The 23627-nt window shown below is 34.7% G+C and overlaps 1 protein-coding gene across 2 annotated transcripts in view; it reads left to right on the top strand.

Moving 5' to 3' along the window:
- Window positions 1-23627, top strand: part of LOC123539275 (uncharacterized) — a 120110-nt gene that overhangs the window by 32911 nt on the left and 63572 nt on the right. Inside the window, exon 17 of one of the 2 annotated variants that reach the window (XM_053530557.1) lies at window positions 2070-3656. The exons of the other annotated variant lie outside the window; for it this stretch is intronic. Coding sequence (XP_053386532.1) covers window positions 2070-2072 — 3 coding nt within the window. The 3' untranslated portion in view covers window positions 2073-3656. Of the gene's footprint in view, window positions 1-2069; window positions 3657-23627 lie in introns of those variants that run through there. 2 annotated transcript variants of the gene reach the window in all.

Raw genomic sequence — 23627 nt, 5'->3', positions numbered from 1 at the left:
CCCCCCCCCCCCCCGAGACTTCTTAGATCTATAACATTCGTTTTTCTGGTATTAAATGAAAACTGGACATGATACAGGTCGTAACATTCAGACAAATTACATATTTAGATAAATACTTAAATAAACTCAAAACCCGCTGAATTTCGTAGATGGAACGCTTTCATATGCATGAGCAATATCTAAAACAATCCATAATGAAGCCTTCATAGACTTGGTGGCGAACTTTGACTTCTTGAAAGGAATAATCGTCTTTATCCATAAAAGGCACTGTATACCGGCGTGGTAGTATGTGGCATCACCTGGTGTACTGGCGCTGAAAATACATAACACGGCAGCAGAACTTTTTTTTTTTCAAAAAATGTTAGGGTGAGGAGCGTGGGTATTTTTATACACGAAGTGTCGACTTGCCTGCTTAGTTATTTGTGAAGGAATGAACAGGTTTGAAATATAAAAATGATCAAAATGACCACACCCGTGAACTGCTCGTGCGTGAAATTGATTAATCGAGACACGTTATATTATATGGACTGGATTAGAGTAACAGAAGCAGAAATTATTGCTCTTGCGTACCTACTGAAAAATGACAAAGATTTATTTCTCAAGAGAACACAAATTCCTATGTTTAGGAAGCATCGTTGAGTTTATACTTCTATTCCACATTTTAATTGTAAATAAATAACTATATTTATTAGTATCATAATTTTTATTTTGTATGATATTCTGCCTTGGTGAAATTACGCTGAAACGCTAAAGGAACGCGCTCTGCCATATCTCATTGAGAATAATTGAACTTTCTGTTTATGTCCCACCGACGCAATTATAGATCATATTGCATTTTTTTAGCTAAAGACGGTAGAGAAAGATCCAAGGTGCCCCTCCGGTTTTCATTATGGACGGGTGCCTGGATAGAACCATCGACATTCCGTAAGCCAACTGGATGGATTCATCACATGAAAGAATACACACCAGCTTTACTTTGAACCCATAACGGCGAGAGTAGAAGATTTTAGAAGTAAGCGACCTTATCCACTCGGCCACAGTGCGGGCGGAATGGTCGAAATAAAATGTCTTTTGAAATAATATTGCAAAGTATCGTACGAATTTCAATGTTTAATTCATTCATGTCTGTTATTGAAGTCAATGAATTCGCGTGAATAAGTGATGAATAACATGTGATATATAAGGTTAATGATGCTGAAATGCAGAAACAAGGCAGACATTGAAACTAAAAATACAAACTCCATGTATGCACGTCATATTGTAGGTATATTTGTACTTAACTTTATTTAGAAAAATAAGAGAAGGGTGATTTTCTGGAAAAGATTAACTGAGCAAACAAAAGACACTAGGTATAATATCTCGGTTCGCTAAAACTTTATTTTAGGCTTAGGTGACCAGGTATATTTTTATCTCCTTCGAACTATACGATCTTGATATCACTAGGCATGAACAAAGCTTGCAAAATTATTGCAGATTGATTTTGGTAGAGACTTAATTAGTCAGTGATGAGTGATTTGAAAAAGGTAAATATGTAAACGTTAACTAGTCTAAGAAATAACCCGGAAACTGCGACATTTTCTGCAGCGAAATGTGTCATCAACCATGCGATTTTTGAAAGTTGAATTCCACAGAATTTTATTAGGTGAAATGTGTTTAGAAAACTACAGCTTGGGAGAGAAATGTCTCTGACCCCTACATGTATGTGTCAAAGTATCAAACAAATGTTAAGAAGTTATATAGACATTATATAGTACGAATCAATGTATATAAACCTCGACCTGTGAATTGCATCATCATCTTTTCATAAATTTGACATTTTGTTAAAAGCAAAGGTTTAGTACCCGCGCTAAAACGTACTGAGGGATACTTCACTTTGTTATCAGAGTGTTAAAGATTAATACAGTACTGATAATGATATTTTCATTATAGATTATTGACAATCATGAAAGTTGCACGTGAATGGGCAATATTGAAGATTTGCGCAATATGCTTGATCATTCTAGCAAAGATGTATAAATATTTTTTCATTATTTTCTTTGATGTTAGGCAATATTACTTTTCTTTTTCAGTAATAGACTACGAGTAAAAACAGCTGTTATAATAATTGTTCATCTATTCTGGAGCTGCGATAAAGTCTAAGCAGTATGGAATGGAATTCAAAAGATATGTGAAAAAGTATCAAAAATTGACATGGGAACTGCATACACTCTTGCTCATACCGGTATAATCGCGGGTACAAAATTGCCTATAATTAACGCACTAATCTTCGAAATCAGATGGCAAAAATGGAAGAAATAGTCTCAAATTCAACCCGGATCAAAATCATACAACGCAAACATGCGTCTCAAAAATATGCTATAATGTATGCGAAAACATTAAATACGGTAAAATAAATATAACGACAGAAGTATTCTTGACGCTGTCTATTACAGGGGAGTTAACAACAGACTACCTAATGATAGCAGGAACATGTCTCTCTCCCGTTGTTCAGGTGTGCCTCTCTCGTACCAGTACATTTCGTTCCGATAAGGTATTGTGACAACGGGCATACAAGACGCTTGTAATCACCTGATAGGAAAAGAGAAGTTTCTTTTTTTAAGTTTCATATTGATCACTGTGTTTACAAAATTTAGATGTATGTGCTTTAATATTGACATTGTTATTCAGGTAGGGGTGCACCTCGACCCCTACACTGCCTATGACGGGACAAATAAACGGGGTCAGACCTTATTGGGGGCGTCAAAAAAAATGCATTTGTTTATCGATCTGAAATTCTATTTATAGAATTAATCACATTTGCCAGATTCCCCGAAAATTCCTTTGTTAAAGAAACTTTGCCAAAGAAAAATTCTGAAAGATGATATTTTGTTTCTTATGTCTTGCGCAACATCACGACCCCTAACTCCAAGATCAAGGTCACAGTTGGAGGTCAAATGTTGATATGGTGTTTTTGCTGTATTGTCAATATCTCTGTCATCAATGAAGGGACTTTAATATTACTTGGCACAAACTTTTTCCATAATTAGGCAACTTGTCTTACGCAACACCTTATCCCTAACTCAAAGGTCAAGGTCATTGTAGGAGGTCAAATATCAATAGGTTTATTTTTTTTCTTTCTGGTTCATAACTCTGTGATCATTTAAGGGAATTTAATATTACTTGACACACATTTCCCCAATAATGAGGCAATGTGTCATGTGCAATTCCCAGCCCGACCCCTAGCTACGTATTTTTGTCAAAATAACTTCTCCAATTTCAAAGGGAAATATTATCAAATTGTAATTTTAAATTCTTTTATATTTATAGATGTTATAGGACAATCGATGGATGTAATTATTTGTATATGCAAATTTCAGCCAAATGTCATGTTATAACAAATTTTATATATAGTACAATGTTTATACATCATTGACAGATGTTATACTGCATTTGATAAAATTAGTTGCCATCCAGTAGGAGACTTTGTATTGCATGACAATACTTCATTCACTTCTTATATATGTCTTGTACTGAGATTCCTATTTTGATTGTTTCTTTCTGAATGTTGTCTGAATGTTATATCAATTCTATCATTGCTAGATCAAAATGGTCAAATTCTGTTTTAGAAGTTATACAGATAAATATGAATAAACCTTTACTTATCCTGTTGTGAAAACAATTATGACATTGTATCTAAAATGGCCGCCAATTTTAATTTGCCACGCCAATATGTGGCAAAAACAGCAAGTACTTCTGTACACGCTATCTTAAAAATTCTTTCGCAAAAGTAAAGTACTTCAAATTCTGATGCACGGCATACTTTTCAATTTGATTTTATGCCACCAACAAAGCAGCAGTCAACATTAAAAACTTAACTTTCCCATGGGAAATGCTATTTTCCCATAGGAATGCGGTCTTTTCCCATGGGAAATCCACTTTCCCATGGGAAAATAACTTTCCCATGGGAAGAACATGTTATAAATTTTCCCATGGGAAAGTGGATTTCCCATGGGAATTTCCCATGGGAAATATATTTGTTTCTTAAAATGATAAATCATTATCTTTTTAACTCATTCTTCACCAGGCACATCATAACATGACTTTGGAAAAAGTAATTTGTCATTTTATTATTTTACAGATTTTCCCATGGGAAACCGTTCCCATATTTCGGCCATGGGAGGACGTTCCTATGGGAATCATTTCCTATGGAAATATTTCCGATGGGAAGACTTTTTGATTATTCCCATGGGAAATATTTCCTAGGGATATATTTCCCATGGAAATATTTCCGACGGGAATGAATTCCGGTGGGAATATTTAATATAAAATAAGTCATGTGTATAATTTTCCACAGAAAAATACTTTATAAGAAACTGAATATTCTAAACTGAATAATACCTTTTTAGATATGAAAGTCTTCGATACTATCGTTTAAATTGGCATTAAATGGGAAATAGAGTATGTCAAATGGGAAATAGAGTAAGGTCATGTGTCTTCTACAGGCGATATTTCTTTTCACATTTACTTACTGCAAAATTACATCTAAACCACACTGCTGTGATCTGGAGTTACTACTCGCACTTACCCTAAAAATACTGGACACGTTTGGGTCTATCTTTGCGGCCAGTGTAAATCATGATCAACTTGCACATCCGTGCAGTCTGATCATGATCTGCACTGTTCGCCATTCAGTCGGTATCCTTTTGTAAGCACCCCCTTTAACAGTTAATTGTACTGTCCAAAGTGAAAGATGGACAAGTTCGTTATAGAAATTCAGCGGGGTAAGGGCTAAAATAGAGTTTAATATTCTCTCTCTTCCTTATACGTTCTAATGCCAAAAAATCTCCAAAGCGAATAAAACAAACACTAGCTTTAATTTAAATCCCAAAGTCATACTCATATTCATTATGCATATTTCCTATAACCCCTTTTTGTGTTAAGCATACAATAAAAACACTGTAAAACTACAAAACAAAACAAACAAAAAAACTGACATAGGCTCTATTGAGTATCATCCTTCATCAAACTCCTGTTCAAATTATTTTGATCGTAGTAGTGGCCGAGTCTGCACTGTGACACGGTCGTGCAACAGTCACGATTAAAACAAATCCACATTAATGCTGGTTTGCTGTCATTATCACATATCAAAATATAAGTATCTATATTTATACGCAGATGGTGTACTGAATTAAATTTAAAAAGAAATTGCTAATTTAAAATCTTCGGAACACTTGCACTTTAGCGGTCCCTATAATAATAGTAGTTTAATAATGTCTTAACTATCAAAAGTTAAAAGGTGTAACTTTCTTGTGAGCTGAATATATTTGGGGGCTGCCGCCCCCACACCACCGTTTTACCCTACACCCCCAACTTGCTGCGCATGCGCATTGTAAACTTCCGGGGACCGCTAAAGTGCATTCTACCCAAATCTTCTATTAAATATGTGTTGCTATTATAATCCGAAACATACTTATTTCGTTCGCAAAAGTACTACGTTTGTAGTGTGCGGCCAGTTTTTTATCTCTAAATAACACGGAGTACTTTTTTTCGGAGATTACGTATTATAACTTGTATCGAAAAAAAATCTAATTTTCAATATTTACGCCCAATAAAGAATCAATGTATTCCTAATATCGAGGCTTCACAATCAGTCTTGAGTTCTTACATATTTATAAGAAATGAAGTTCAGCAAATTCGGCCGAGTTTTGGTAGCGACAAAATGCGTTGCAAGGGTATATATGATTAGTTAAGGACCATGGGCTGAAACGTATTTTGGTAGGGTTTTTTTTACATCAGGGGCTGTGCTCATTTTTACATAATGCACAAAAGAGAGAGATAAAAGGAGGGAATGTCTTCTATAAAAATGGTGGAGGATGGGGTTTGGAGTTCCCCTGCCGAGATATAGTTTTCGTAAAAACAACCAAAATGTAGATTCCTGGGCGTTTGAAAAGGGCCTCATACGACGCTTCCTATGCAATAACATTGTATTATTTTGTTGTTTTAATGTGCTATTGTTGTCGGAGGGATAACCCACCGAGAGTTTTAAAGCACGAAAATGTTGAATTCTGTAAAACGAAGTATAACTGTGAGAATGACACGTGGGTCCTCAACCTAGGTGTTTTTTTTTAAAACATCCTACAAAAAACATAAATGGTGAATTCTGTGCGTGTTCTAGGGGTCTTAGAAAAATATTTCTTACACACCGGACTGGCGTTTCCGGTGATTTCACCCATGCCGGCAACGATGTAACTCATTGCAGATTGGAGCGGTCTTCTGCGCATGCCCGAAAGTGAATATCAGTTTGTAGCGCACGGCAAAAACATGCATATTTTTGCATGTCCGCACGCATTTAGTGTACAATATGCATAAAATACTGACTAAAGGTTAGGGTTAGTATCAGCATGGTTACAAAATATGTACATTTAAGATATTTTTCGTTCAAAATTAGTTAACCCGGTATGAACCGGAGTCTGAAAATTTATACCGGCGCTCCAAGTCTGCAATTGAGTCACAGTCTGCCGGCAAAACCTATCTGGCACCCCCATGCCAGATGAGTCTCGTGCTGTAATGACAACCAAAAATACGAAAAAAAGCAGGTACCTTGATAGTTTTCTCTCCATTCCTTATAGTATATTTCTTGATTCAAAATACGTTGGTTTAACATAACGTTACGCAACAAACGATAAAACTAAACTGGAACTTTGTTACTATAGTATTCTGCGTAACGCAAAACATCATGACGTCACTTCTGCTTACGGACGTTAATTTCCCGCGCTTTGTGTTCATTCTTTACTATAAGAAATAGTGCTGCGTAGGCCTATGTATTTCTACATGTTATTTGTAAAATACGGTATGCAAGGAAAATAATGTGCCAGAATAAAATGCTAGAATGTATACGATATGCAAGCCTCATTACCGCCCAATGCGCAGGTGCCCTCGGGACGGATATTTCTATCCGATTCGTAAACACATGACTGATATTATTATTCCGACACAAAAAGATTTTTTTCTCTTTAAAGGCGATGGGTTTCGAGAGTCCACCACAAATATTTTTGAAACACAACGTCTAAGAATGGTAGAATGTGGCCGGGGGCTTACTCGAATAATTTTCCAAAAACTGAATTCTCCGACGTTAGATTTAGATTTTTATTTTGGTGTATACATGCGAGTGGTGTTCTGGGGTGCTCCCCGGAAAACGCATGGAAATGGTGGGTTCTGTGTGTTAAGATGGGTTAGAAATATATCATTTACTCTGAACTGAAGCTTCCTCTGCAAAAAGGTATACAATGTCATGTATCATATTTTTTATCTACATATATAAATGCGAATGATTTTCTATAAATATTTATCGCGGAATTTGGTTTTTTCTTCATTTGTATACGTCGTATTATGAGAACACCTGCGGCGGGCGGGCTGCTCGAAAAGTTGTTCGCTATCTTACTTGAGCAGTTCTTATCCAGTGTTCACCCACTAAACTTGGTCAGAATGTTCACATCTCGGGCAAGTTCGATAATCAGCCGGATTGCAAGTATTGACAACGTCCGCTCTTTAACTTGAGCAGTTCTTATCCAATATCCACCAAACTTTGTCAGGATGCTGATTTGCAATATATCTCGGCCAAGATCGATAACTAGTCAGATCATCTCAGTAGCTCTGGAGCTATACCACTCGAATAACTCAAAATTGCGAATTTTGACAGTTTCCGCTCTCTTACTTGAGCAGTTCTTTTGTCCAATGTTCACCTAACTTGGTAATAATTTTTATGGGCATAATATCCCGCGCAAGTTTAATGACGGCAGCAAAAGCACTTCCCTTTAGCTTTTTGATAGTTTTAATGTGTGTTTGTTTTCTTCCTGCATTACGGGCGTATTTTGTGACAGTTTCGCACTCTTGTTTGAGTCTGTGAAAATTTGACATGCCTGTTTTACTAAGTAAATTGTGGTGAACAGTTGTGCCAAGTTCCTTCAGTATTTCTCGTTGTATGTCAAAGTTAGATTTGCTTTGACCTCTCTCACGTGTGTTCCAATGGCTCTTTCGGACTGAATTAGGGTCGTTATATTTCAAGGTAAAAAGGGCCAAGGTCGGATGAGGGACTAAGTTCCATCATGACTCTCTTTGAAATAATATTGTCCATTCGTCACAAAATATTCTTTTTGTAAATCATGAGATTATTATTAATATCGTTTTGCGTTGGATGTTTATATATCCAACGTATTTTGGTACTATATTTTTGTAAAGTACCAAACTGCGTTGAGTGAAACGCATTTTAGTAGTGATTACCAAAACTCGGCCGAATTTCGGTAGCGACTACCAAAATGCGTTGCTACCATTTTGAGGTGCAACAAAGCACTGCAGCAAGTCTAGAGACCATTGGTTAGATGATATGAAATGAAATTCCCCGAGACCGTAACGTCCGTATATAGTTATTCTTCTTTGTTGTCTGCATATACCGAGGCATTTTTTTCAATGTTTTTCGGTTTAGGTTTATGTACTATCCGGAGACTGGTTGTCTGCAAGAACAACACAGCACCATGAATCAGTCACAGATATTCCTAAATCGTGCCAACATGTTTTCGTAATGAAAACTGTATATATGCAACGGAAAAAAGCAAACACCTTTTTAAAAAAAAAGTAAGGAAGTGTAAAGGATGTCAAGTTTCTGTGCCGAGTGCAAACAATACTAAAAATCCTAATGCCAGTGCGGGAACGCGGTGAATGACGTCACCGTCACACAAGCTGCCCGTAAATTTTGCAAAGTATGTTATTTGCTGTAACAGGTATGATGACACTAAATATTAACTGTTTCGAGCGATGTTTCACTTTCTTATGAGTGGCGAATATATAAAAGATAAATTCCCATTCTAGGCGGTGTCTTAATTCATATATAATAAAGGAATGAAAATCCCGAGACGGTAACGTCCGTATATAGTTATTCATCCTTGTTGTCTGCATATACTGAGGCAAGTTTTAGATGTTTTTCCGGTTCCGGTTTACGTACAGTCCGCAGACTGGTTATCTGCATGAGAAACAGGGCACCCCGGATCAGTTACATAAATTCATAAAACGTGCCAACAAGATTCTTTTGGCTGCGACTAAAAACAAATCTGGTGCGCCTGTGATATATTACAGACTCCGGTATCAGATCTAAACCTGATTCAAGCAATATAAACAAAAAATATCTTAGATTTTATATTTTGTAACCATAGTGATAGTAATTCTAACCTTTAGTCAGTATGTTGTGCGTATTATATTCTAAATGGGTGCGGACATGCAAAGAATTGCGCAATTTTGCCGCGCTCCAACTGGAGGTATGTGTACCGTAAGGGTTGACACAGCATGTATGACTAATGAATTTCATGGGTTTGAGCCCATATTCTCTAGTCCTTTTAAATAAAGATAGGACAGAAAACTCACTTAGACCCTGTACTTATGAAGACATCGCTATGACACTATGATCATACGCTGGCACAACTATATCTATATCTTTTTACTGATCGAACTGACATTTATCTTCGCGGGGATCGAAGTCGTGTCCCTTGAATGAAAGTCCAGTGTGTTAAAGACTAGACCACAGATCCAATGTTTATCAGTCCGATGTAACGGTAATTTCTTTAGTCATCTTGTATGTAGCAAACGTTTGTTTGGCAGTGGTGCTGGGTAATCGCGTGCCTAGTCCCTCGTTCTGCGGGCCTGTAATATTCGCATATATTTGTGACAGCGAAGTTTCCTGTGGAGTTCCGCAGGAAACATACCTGAAAAGAGCTCTGGACATACAGATGGGCGGACATAGCGATGCTCCCTGATTCCTTTCAATAAAATCATTCATACCGTATTACCTAGGCATAATTTCACATAGCGCATCATCATCCATAAGTAAGCTCTATACGTGACGATCATGCCTTTTCGACGCATAGAGCTTATCTCGCATGTAAGCTCTATGCGTCACGGTCTGACGCATAGAGCTCACATTTAAGCTCTATGCGCTGTAAGCTCACTGCGGTTCCCTTCCTGAATTACACATAAGACACAAAGATAAAGACTGCCACTGTCCGTGAACTACGTCTATACTCAACTTATCTATGTTTTATAAACTTTAAAACCATTATAATATATCAAAAAAAAAAAAAATACATTTATAAGAACAATTTATTTACGACCGATTAGTAGTATTGCCAGTACACAAGTTTATTTAATATACATATCGATAAATTTGCTTACTCTATATACTTAAACCATTCTATGTACTTTGAGGTATCGTTTTTATTCTATGTTTTTAAATTGTTGCCATTCTGTCAATTTTTAATGTTTTTCTATTCTGTCTTTTTTTTTCATTTTCCAGCAAAAAGTCTAATTTTTATGATCGTAGCGGTATAGATTGATTTACTCATAAAACAAGATAGCTATTTACGATCGCGCTGTATGAAATTTTACAAGTAAATTAATTGCAAATCGACCGTTTTTATGCAATTTTGCTTTCTTTTACGTTAATATATTACTAAAAATGCCATAGGACTCGAGCTATATGTATTTTACTGACACATATACTGTACCACTGCGCATGACCACCGGAAGACGATGGTAGGATGGTGAAAATGCGATGGTACGATGGCGATAACGCGATGGTACGATGGTGAAAATGCGATGGTACGATGATGAAAACGCGATGACACGATGGTGAAAACAAGATGGTATGATTATGAAAACGCGATGGTACGATAGTTAAAACGCGATAGTACGATGATGAAAACGCGATATTACATAGACATTTCACCAACGTACAATCGCGATTTCATCATCGTGCCATCGCGTTTTCACCATCATACCATTGTTGTTTCATTATCGTACCATCGTGCATCGCGGTTTAGTATTAGATAAAACGTCACGATTGTCCAAACGGAACACCGTATTTTATAAACAACTTTATAAAAACAATTTATTTACGTCCGATACTTTTCCATACACAGGTTTATTTTTAGATTACACGCCACGCCTATGTCATATCGATAAATATGTTACTCTATGCACTTTACTGTTCGCATTATAGTTAACAATTTTGCTTTACTTTTATGTTTTAAATTGATGGCATTTTTTCATTATTAAAGATTTTTCTATCTGTTTTTTGCCTTTTCCAGCCAAAAGTCTAAATTAAATGATCGCAGTAGTTTTAAGTTATTTACTTTTAAAACATAAATAACTAATTTACGATCGCGCTGTATGAAATTTTCCCGGTAATTTTACTGCAAATCGGCCGTTTTTTATGTAATTTGTTTAATTTAATGTTTATATCTTAATGAAAATGCCCTGATATTCTAGCTATATTTGTCCTTTATCAATGCTGAAAGTTTGAAGCAAATTTGTTGAATAATAAAAGCTCTACACGCGTTTCCTGTGTACGGGACACCTAAATTTCGAGATATAATTTTTAGCTAAAATTTACCTGTTTACCTGTTGCATGCTTACAGTTGCCTGTCGTCGTCTGCTTGTTTACTACAAGTCATCCCTACTGGATTTACTACTAGTTTATCCTATGGTGGCCTTTTACTTATACCTGTTACTTTGGTCTGTATGTTGTTTATCTCACCATATACTCTCTTTATTTCAGTCTCATCAGTGTACAACATATATTACATAATATACATAATAGAATATCAATAAAATGCACACTGCCACTCTATAAAAGAGTTATAAGAGACTTATAGCTAAAACATATCAGTATTACTTTGACTATTAAAACACCATGTTAAAAGAAAGATGTAGCTGCTAATAAGCTCAAATAAAATGTTGAGGCATGCCCATAAAACCATATATAAGAAAGCAGCCAAATTAAAATTTAGCAGTACTGAAAAAAAGTAAAATGATTTTATCTCATCAAATTGTTGATGAGCTAATTAGCACCCACTTCTTATCAAAAATTATACATGAAAATAAAACAATCATTCAAATATCAAGAGCTGTCTACAAGACAGCTTGCTCCACTATTCAGCAATTTGAAGGTTAAAATAAATTTATTTCACAATAAAGACCTCTACTTACATACTAACACTATGTCTATAAAGGAAGCATCCGGGAACATGACCTTGACCTTAGGTATAGTGTGCCTAGTCCCCTCATATACCCCGTTTGCATGCCGGACAGTATTTATGTCAATTTATCAATAGCATACAAGCAATAGTAACAATATATATAAAAAAAAAAAAAAAAAAAAAAAAAAAAAAAAAAAAAAAATTCCTTGAAAATAATCTAAGTATAACACCTTGGTGACCTTGACCTTAAGTATCGGCCCAGCCCCTGCATATTTAATTTGCATGCGGAGCAATGTTAACATGAAGTTACATTAAGCTTTAAGCACAAAGAACAAAGAAAAGCAAAGGTTGCTGAAAAAAAAACTTAGCCAAAAAGAAAAGGCACACGCCGACAACAGGGCACTAGGAGAGTAGCACCCCTTTCCTTCGAACAGTGGAGCTAAACATTTTTTTTTTTTTTTTTTTTTTACAGAGGTAAAAAAATTGTAAAAGTGTACCTTAGCATTATTTACAAAGATAAAATTGTCTTCTACTAAAATATCACTACAGTTTTGGCACATCTTCTGACTAATGATGGATATGTGAACAACACAATAAACTGTTCAGTTTCTGATAAAGCAAGGAAATTAGGTTCGGCATTCAATGCATGGGGGAATAAAGTCTCCCTCAAATCATCATACAAGCTACAACTAAGAATTACATGTTTTTCTGTTTCTACAACATCACAAAATGGACATTTTCTATCTTCCAGACTTAAATTTTTGTACCGGCCTGTTTCCAACCTTATAGGTGCAACACCACAGCGAAATTTACAAAATGCTGACCTATGTTGCAATGGCATTATCATTTTACAATAACTTTCTACACAAAAACCGGATTTCAAAATACAGTAAGTTCTAAGTTTGTTCCGTCCTCTACCAGACGTGCTGTCAATTCTGTTAATAGAGTATGCCCAATTGTGTACAAATTTTTCCATTGATATCTTCACAACATTTTCTACGACAACTCGTTTAGACACATGGTTATTTATGCCACAGTAGTTGTTTAAATTACATTCAGTTAGTATATTTCTAACATAGAAAAACCAATTCTTACATGACACACCGTGATTTAGAAATAGCCCATTGTGCAATTCGCTTGTTAATTCTATCCGCAGATGTATTACAAAGACGCACCCAAAAATTTGAAACAGTTTTATATTGACGTACTATAGGGGGCTGCCAAGCCATCTCTCCAGCAAGTGCTGCACTAGGTGTATATTTACCAACACATAAGAAAAAACGCATGGCTCGATTATGCACTGCATTAATACAAGAGTATGACCGATAACCCATATAGCTGCCCCATAGTTGATTACCGGCCAAACAAGTGTATCATACAGTTTAGAGTAGATATCATAAGGCACCCCTCCAATGGCTTTACATTTAGCAATAACTAGTCCAAGCGCACGACTTGCACTTTGAGCTACGCTTTTGCAGTTACTTATAGTCAAGAAATTCATTTAAGACTATACCAAGATATATATACTTATCTACAGTATCGACAATCACATTACCACACATAAAAAATACAGTTTGATCTTGGAACAGACACAGGTCGAAAAGTATAAACTTTACTTTTACCATTATTAATATTCATATAATTGGTATTACACCAGTCATTTAAAGCATTTAATAAAGTTTGCAAGTCATGTGCATTTCAGCTAGTAAAACTATGTCATCTGCATACATCAGAATACAAATATTTTCATTTCAAACGAGACACCAATCGCCAGAGACTTTAAATACAATGCTAAGTCATTGATATACAAATTAAACAATATGGGTGACAACATACATCCTTGTCTCAAACCAGTTTGTACACTGAACCAGTCTGTCTTAAAGGAATTAACCCTAACACAAGCATAAACAGATGAGTAGAGTGATTTCACTGCTGTCAACATTTTTCCAGAAATACCGATTTCTCGCAGCTTTACCCACAGCTTCTCTCTATTAATACAATCATAAGCTTTTCTGAGATCGATGAAGGCAGAAAATGTAGATTTATGCAATTTCTTCCTGGTTTCAATCAAATTAGTAAGTGACGAAATTTGGTCAATTGTACTACGTTTTTTTTTTTCTAAACCATTCTGCTCATCCACAAGCTTGTCGTTACCTTCAACCAAACATTTAAACGATCATTTAGAATAGTACAATAGATTTTATACATGGAAGAAAGCAAGTGCAATTCCTCTGTAAGATAAAGGATCTCTGGGGTCTGCGGAACCTGATTGGGAATAGGGTTGATAATAGACTTTCCCATATTGTCGGGACAATGCCATTACTAAAACATATACTAAAAAGTGAATGTAAGAATAAAATTGCTGTATTATTCTTTAAAACTTACTGAGGGTATGTTATCTGGACCCTGAGCTTTACCGTATTTTGCTTTATCAACGCCTTTTTTACTTCAAGGATAGAAATAGGTTCATTAAATGGTAAAAATACATCACTAGATCTAGTACCATTTTCGTTGGAGGCAAAGTCAGAGTTAGAAACATTATCATTATGGAACAAAGAACTAAAGTCTGACTGCCATTTTTGCAGTACGTCTGAAAGTGAACAAGAAATATTACATTATTCAAAACAACTTCATTAGGGATGCTCTGTTTTTTACAATGCCAAACACCAACTTTCCCAATACTTTTCCAAAATTTAGTATTATCAACATTGCACTCAGTAAGAAGTTCTTGCTGCATGTTATACCCGTAGAACCGCTTAGCTCTTTGCACTTCACAGTCGAACAATTTGCGAATACTAACATACTCGGATTTACACCTTATTTTCTGCTCTTTGCTTACTCTTCACCCCCAACCGTTCTGCATTACAAACATTAGACCATAATTCTGTTAGTCTTTCAGACCACCACGGCTTTCCTGGTCGTCGTTTTTTATTATTAAAAACCCGAATTAACAGTTTTGTATGGGAGTTGATTTACATGTTTCTGTTTAAAATAATACACCATTCATTGTATACAGAGTCAATATCATCCTGGGTTCTCATACCTTGCTCCAACTTATCAATAACAGCATTTACTTCTGCAAGTACATTATCGTTAAGGAAATCAACAGGTACATTAGTTACATCAAATTTATCATAAGGTTCAAACGGCAAGTTTCATTAACAGCCTTGTTGGTACAAAAATCAGTGATTTTCCCAAATTAACATAGAATGATCCGGCATACTTGTTCCTGCAAAAGGGAAATATTCTCAGAGTCATTGATTAACTCTGTTGTACGTATCACAGAAAAATCTTTAAATTTATTTAAACTATCTTGACCAGTTATACAATAATCAACGACAGAGGACCCCTTTGCAGATATAGAGGTATAATCATTTTTAATGGTATTTCTTCCATTTACAATACAAAAATTTGAATTTACAAGAAATTCAATAAGAAGTTCACCATAAGCATTGGTAGTAAAATCAACAATATCACGTTCTGGTACCTCATCAACACCCCTTATAAAGTCATCTAAGTCACCGCATCTGCTATTAAAGTCACCACATAAATACACCAACCCATCATTCTGAAAAAATATATATATCTGTTAAAAGCTTGTCAAAAAAGGCATTTACATCAAAATATCTAGATGAATTTTCTGGAGGGACGGTAACAAACACACGGTAATAAAGTAGTTACCATCTTCCTTGCTTTTAAATTTTAACCACAAAATACCTTCAGCTGTATCATCTAACACAGATATATCAAAAGTACAAAAAGACAATTTTTTACAAAAAACCTATTCCACCAGATCCTAATCTAGCGTTCTTATGTATTTGTTTACGGTTTAAACCGAACCATGATAACCTTCTAATTCTAAACAGAATCCTTAAAAGATGAGTCTCTGCAATTGCAATAATATCAAAGTTACATTTTAAAACACAATTCGAACGCAACAGATAATTATCAGTATCACAGTTATTGTTCCATCCGCGTACATTCCAAAACCCGACATTTAACTAAAAATCGCGTCTGCCAGTCCTGCTACCTCCGTGCCTCGTATTCCGTATCTTCTATTGCCCCCACTATTGCGCCCGTTCTGTCTCGACCCATTATCTGAGCGAGAATAGTCATTACTGTTTTGCCTGTGGTTATCGCGATGTCCATTATTATGATGATGATGATCTCCCGAGAACTGTTTCTATCACTTGGACTACGGGCATCACTATCACTATCACGCTGACCAGCCCTGACAACACGATTACCCTTCACAGATAGATTATGCTGTTTTAATGCACCAAGAATGGTACGAAAATTTTCTGACATGAGACGTTCAGATTTGGATTGGTCATGGTTAATGTATACAGAAGAATAAAGACGGTGATCCTTCAGTTTAACTTTACTTGACATTATTTTAAGCTTATCACTATGAGATTTGAACTTTGCAATTATACACCAGGCTTTGAATCACGATAAGCTGCTTTCTTTCAGCACTAGCACAAACTACATCTTTGATTTTCAAACCATCACGAAAGAGGGCATTCACCTTGTTAGATATATTTTCCCTTGCTGTTCTGGTTAGATTTCTTATGACAACATTAAGTGCTACATCATTTGATTGTGTGCTCACAGAATTACTAACACTAGTGACGTTATTAAGTTTATTGTTTATTTCTTCAAGGTCTTCTGCCACTTCATGCGTAATGACTCTCTAAAATCGTCTAGTTTACCATCAATATCTTTCCGGATTCTATTAAGCTCTGAATTTACTCGTTTGTCTAATATTTGCGACACTTTGTTTGATATTCTTTGCTCCAATCCCGATTCAAGCTTGTCCATTCGCTCTGTTAATGAGTTAAACAACATATGCATGTCAGACGAGAGTTTTCCGATAAGGTGTTCTATAGATGGGTTACCATCAACATGAACGTCAGCATTAGCAACAATTACGTTATCTGTGTAAAGTGCCCTCCGAACACCAGGTGACACCCTTGTTTTTCATGAAGAATCTAATGGTTCAGAAGCACTACTTTGCGTTTACTGTGTAATGGAGTCTCTACTTACTTACTCGTTGAGATGACATGACCGATTCAACGAAATCCTCTTGCATCTGATGTAGAGTTCTGTACAGAACCAAAATTAGCACTAGTTCTGCTCTTCATATTGGATGATAAGTAAGCAATGTCACTGTAAGTATGTACAGTAATAAATCACACGTATAAAGTTCTGTAAACACCACTTGTTGATTAAATCAAACGTTATTTTTTCCTGGAAATGTCCTGCACTTATCGCTGAATTTCGGCGCGCCGCAACCGGCGCGGACCAACTGTCCACGTATGAACTGACAACGAACACCGGTCACGAAAACTTGTGACAACAATCGTCAAAGTCCACTTTTCCTTGCAAAATCCTTATTGTTTGCAGTTCACTTCTTAAAACGTATAAAATGTTAAAACACTGTACTAAAAAGTTCACATAAAATAGCCATAAAAACCAGAATTAGATTATAAATTCTTCGTCTTCGAAAAACACATGTACTCGTGTCTCACCAAACTACCCATATGTCCCTAACATTATTATATATACAAATGCTGACCTAACTTTATTTAAAATAATATTTACTATCTGTGGTTACTTCTTGATTACTATTATTACATGTTAAAATTGTGTAAAATTTGGTTAAAATTGTTAAAACTAGCTAAAATTTGATCAAATCAGAGTCGGCCTATGCTGAAGAACGAAAACACAAAGACTCTTATTTCTGATTTTTCTTGTGCCTAAAGTTTTAAAATTTTGATATAAAATTATATTTAAAACTAATGTAGTAAAAACAGGTGACCATCATTGCCGAAATGTAAAGTGGGTGCAAGGAAATGTCTCTTAGTTTTAAAATTGTAGTCTAAAATTATCCTTAAAATGGCTTAAAATTACGTATGTTTTCTTTAATTTTCTTTTTTTGAAAAATTATTCTAGTTTAAAGATTTTAAGTGATAGTTACAGTAAAGGTCTTTAAGCTATTTATTATAAAACAATATAAGAAATACATGTATATATACATTTATTATAAACTAAATAATATAAGATAAATTATTAAAATATATAATAATAAAAACCTCTTTCGGACTTTTCAGGCTACGCTCTATTAATAATCAGCTCCTGTTACTATGTTTAATATGTGAATAGATAAGTAAACACAAATTTAAGAGATAAGATTAATTGCAACAACAACAACAACAACATTTACGTTTATTACTGTCAGGCTCATAAACTAAGGAACAACATGACAGAAAAAGATCAAATAAATACAATCATCTGGTAATCTACATGGGGGACAGTGTTATACTTCCATATAAGTGAGAAATCTTATAAATGTTCACAAAATCGCGATGTATCAAAAATGGTAAAAAAAATATAGTGAACTTGTGCTATAAAATCAACAAAGTTTTAAATGTATGAGTTAACTTTATCTGGTTATCAGGTCATACAATAAAGAGTCGCTTGCTTTCCTCGTGCAAATTTTGCAAATATACTATAATTAGTAAGTAGCGTGGGAAAACTGACCGTCGGAGTCATTCGGCTGGAAATTTAATGAATGGAAAATAGCATTAGGCATTGAATTAAAATGTGACATATCTTTTCGGTTTGACGGGCTTATTTTGCAGTCGTGAGTAACAACTTTTTCTATATATCTTTTGTATGTTAACGACATATTATTAGTTTCGTCTGAAGTGGTTAAGTATGATTTTAACAAACTTAGCAATATGTTTTAGGATTTTAATCGAGTCCGCGTTTAACAATTCTTTAAATAATAGTGTATTTGGCCTTGAATAAAAACGTCTTGGTATATAAACCTTCCTGAATTGGGAGAAAAAGGGGCAGACTAGCATATAGTGGTACTCGTCGCCTATGTCGTTAAGGGGGCACAACCTGCATTTTCTGTTCTCAAGAGGAACAAATGACTGGGTCCACCTCCCTACTTCGACAGGTAATCTATGGTTTCCCGTCCTAAAATGAAACAATGAAATTCTTAAGCTTTCTGGGAGTTTAGTCAGATATTTTTCAAAATTTGCATTTATTTTGTAAAGTCTGTAGATTTACACATCATCGTTAAAGCGATGTGAAGACGCCAATTTCAAGAAAGTGTTAAAGCTATTACCACGGCCGCAGGGTCTAGCGTCCCAAGTTTCTCGCAGTCTGTGCTCATCTGCATTCTACTGGTGATTTGTTGACATACCTAATCGTGTTAATCATGTGACGTATGACATGAAGATCTCTCAGGACCAACTCAATCCCACAGAATTCTATTCGGCAGATTAAATTTCCTTTAAACGCGCATTTGAGTTGGGATTTTCATATGAGCGGATCAATCTTTTTTTTAATTATATTAAAAAGAAAGTAGTTAACGAATCTAAAACTCAAAACTATGTTTTAGGGAGTAGGTCAAAACTGCTTCTTTTAGGTTTTGAATAAGTGGACAAAATCTCACCTATATCGTATTTCTTTCTTTTTCTAATTTTAAGGTGTTATCAGTAGTCGCACAGTGAGGTTTAAAGGCACTGGCACCAGACCTTACCGCAAAAAAAGAACATATTAGGTATCAGGAAGTTAATGCTATATTTCTTAAGGCACCATCGAAACTTTTTACTGGCACACTATTGTTATGGAATACACGAGGATTGATTGTTATTTCTAATATTTTCATTGAAAATTGAAAAGCGTTTGAGTTTATAGGAAGATTTTGTTGCCGCTGAGGGCCGGATTCCCAATTTCATCCTTCCTGGACACCATTTTTAGATGAAATGAATTTGATATAGGTGTATTGTTTTTATGCTTTATAAAGATCAAAAAGATATTTTGTCTGCCTTTGTCAGATTATGGAGAGAAGATGATAGTCCTGGAGAATTTATACACCCCACCTTCCGCAAAAGAAATATATACTTAAGTCATATCGTTTATCTATCTATTCTATTCTATTCTATTCTATTCTATTCTATTCTTATTCTTATTCTTATTCTTATTCTTATTCTAATTCTAATTCTAATTCTAATTCTAATTCTATTCTATTCTATTCTATTCTATTCTATTCTATTGAAAAATGAACTTGAACATATTCACAATTTCGTTTCAAAGTGTATATGTCGAATACTGAAAAAAAATTGTAAGTTATTATTTAAAGATTTACACTAGAAATTTAACTGGAATCTCATCTTAAGTCTAAGTCATATAGCATGTATAAGTACTTACTTAACAACACCGAAGCCGGTATGGAAGATAAGATCAAGCCTGCGCTAATTAGAGGACCCTCAATTTTCATTATACAACATGATCACAAGCACCGTATGCGGTATAGCACTTTGAACTTCTTTTGGACCGGATATTGGACGCGTGTCAGCCACAGGGCGCCTGTTCGAAATTAAACAGTTTTGCAAAATGCGAAACAAGGATTCGTTCGTTGTTTTTTTTTTTGTTTTTATTTGTGTGTGTACTACATATACCTTTTCATTCGTTCTTTATAATTGTTTTCTGCGTGCTTATCTGTTACCTTTAGTCTCAACGGAATGAAATACAATTGTTTTAAATTTCTAGACGATACGCACTCAGACGGTAGTAAAGACTCTGAATATTTGATGTGTCTATAAGGCTGACAAAATCCGGCTGCTCCACCCCGTACTTAGTTATCAGAAAAACACTAGATTTAGAAACTATCAACAAAGTTGTAAAATGATAATTTTCATGGAGAGGTGGTTATCATTTTTGCAACAGACTGAAATTAAAATTATTAGGAACAATGACAGATCAGTAATAAATGGCGGGAGGTTGTGGGAGGTGGTATGTGTCATAAAACAGGGGGTAAGGGTGGGAAGATGTGTTTGTGTGTGTGTGTGTGTGTGTGTGTGTGTTACGGTGGCGTCGAAAGCATTTTCCGTTTTCTCTTATACGTCTGCATGAAGGACGCAAGTTTTATTTCTTCTGTTGAAGAATACGCTTTTGCATTTCATAGATTCTAAAATATCTAATTATCGTAGTTACACAATGAAGTTACATGGTTACATAATGATTATATGTATTATAAAATAACATCTAGCTTAATATAAACTTGAATTCAATCCCGCATTCAAGATTTTTTTTAAAAGATCCTGAAGAATGAATCTTTTATGAAGAATTTAAAGTGTGCATGGGAATATTTGACATATAAGAAATTTCAAACTTTGCTGTTGGAAAATGTTTGAGAAGAGAATATCCTTCACGGTGTTGTTATACTGGATGCACACATTTTTAGGAATAAAGTGTGAACATTTTACCAATATATTTTTAATTTTGAAGAAATTGTAAGGGAAAAAATCATTTCTTGCTTTATTCTGATTTCATAGGTTGTTTTTTTTTTCGCGGTTCAAACACATGTTACAGATTCTGTTTGTCTGGGGAAGTTATAAAGAATTTAAGCTATAGCCTTTAAACAAAAGGTTTAGAAAGTTGGAAATGCAAAAACTAAAAAAAAATGGTTGCATAGCAACTGTTTTCTACACATATAAACAAGTCATTAAAACGGCTCAATTTCCTTCTGTTTTGAACCAATTTGAATGATGCACATACAGTGGCAAGTCACATCGACATAATATATAAAACTGGTTGTATCATTTCATTCATTCATTGTATCAATTCATATCAAACACTATTTCGAATACATAAATTTGGTTGGAATTTCGGCCGTAATTAAATATATTTCCTCCCTTGTATACCTCAAATTCTCCCAATTGTCGCCCGAAATTCCAAAATACAACGTGATGTCTGGCATCTGTCTGTGCTAATGATAGATCAGCTACAATTGCACTATATGAATTGTAAATTTAGGTTATTAAAAATGATGTGTTTGATAATTATGATTTTTCTTCATTCGAATGCTTCAATACAGAAAGCATGTAAATATATAAATCTAGTATTTATTGAAAATAAGAAATATGGAATTTATACTGCCGACGGCGAACTTCGGCGGAGTAAACGAAAACTAGTAATGTTTTAAATACAGCCGATATCATGTCTGTCTTTTCTTAGTGTAATATTTATGTTTGATTTTATGCTACATATTTTGATATTTTAATAGTGGCAAGCCGAGAAACGGATCACACATTTTGAAAATTAATCTTAATCTATTGTTATTTTATACCCGCATCAGTCCTGTAAACAAAACTTATTCAAGGATGGGGAGAAAAGTCACCGGTCATCTAATATGTCAAGGTTTCCATATTTGTATATACATGCACTATATTTAATCTTAGGAAACTTAATTATGTTCACACAAACACCTGGTTGTTAAAAATATGTATTTTAAAATAGTAGAATTAGCTGGTCTAGTCTAGCTCCTAGACCATGGTATTTCTTCTTATTATTATTTTAAATTGTGGATGTAGCCAGTCTATATCCTATGTTCAGTATCATATATAATACAATCAGTTCTCTTTGAAAATCTCTAAAATAGACATACATTTGTCACTATAACTAAAACAAGAGAAAATTTACAAAAGTTGAAATTTTGCGACAAATTCTTTATTATCAGTTTATTGGTTTACCGTTGGTCTGTAATTAAAAATCGACAAGTTTCATGTTCAATTCGGACTAACGCTTAGCCTCGGAATAATGTTTGACAATTTCTAACAATTGCTTTCTTCTTGAAATTGTTGAAACGCAGAAACTCAATCGCCAATATATTCTTATTAGCGCGAATTTAGTGGGAATGAAGATTTTCGGTACAATAATTGTATATTATTTTTGATTGATTCCGATAATACAACTTTTTAAAACTTAATCTCACAAAGCAATGCGGCATTCTTCGAACGTAAATACAGCTTACGCGCACATGACTTTCAGTGAAAACTAGAGAATGCACAAATTGCTTAGAAAGAATATTGCCAATACTGTGTACGTAAAGAAAGAAATGACATGGATGCGACAGAAAAAGCAAACAAACTTAGCACCGCTCTCTGATTTGATTTTTTTTTTTTTTTTTTTGTATATTATATGTTATATAAATGGCATGCTTTATAACAACATTAATTGAAAATCATTTATTTTCTTCAATTAAAATTCTGAGACATGAGGTTAAATAGCATTGCAGTTATATGCGCCTTCCACAGTGCGACTTAATATATCACAGAATTACCGACATTTTTTCATCATCTGCGTGCCTCGGGGCAATACATACCTTTTTTAAAAAAATGTAACGATCTCGGAGATCCGACAGAGATAGATCACAGAATATTGGCAAGAGCCCATCGCAAATGTACACTCGTTTACTTTTCTTTTTGTTGTTTCCATGCTCTAATTGTCTGCCGGTATTTTTAGTTAGATATGAAGGCGATAATTGTCTTCAGTAAAATGTTGAGTAAGTTGCGCCCTTATGAAAGTATGTCGTTATATCATTTATATATATTCAATTTAATACGGACAGCTAAAAACGAGAAGTACTACACAACAAATCAATAAACGAGCACATGTTTGAGGATTTCAGGAGTTCTGATATCATATTACTTTCTAGCTCGGCTCTTATTTTATTAAAAAAATGAATTGTCGAATTTGGTAATATTTGTAGATTATTAACCCGAAAATTATCTTAAATGAATAAGAAATAGTATATCCACTACCTGA

Source organism: Mercenaria mercenaria, chromosome 18 (genome assembly GCF_021730395.1).
Source record: "Mercenaria mercenaria strain notata chromosome 18, MADL_Memer_1, whole genome shotgun sequence".
Taxonomy (NCBI): domain Eukaryota; kingdom Metazoa; phylum Mollusca; class Bivalvia; order Venerida; family Veneridae; genus Mercenaria; species Mercenaria mercenaria.
This window is presented reverse-complemented; position numbering and strand designations above follow the sequence as displayed.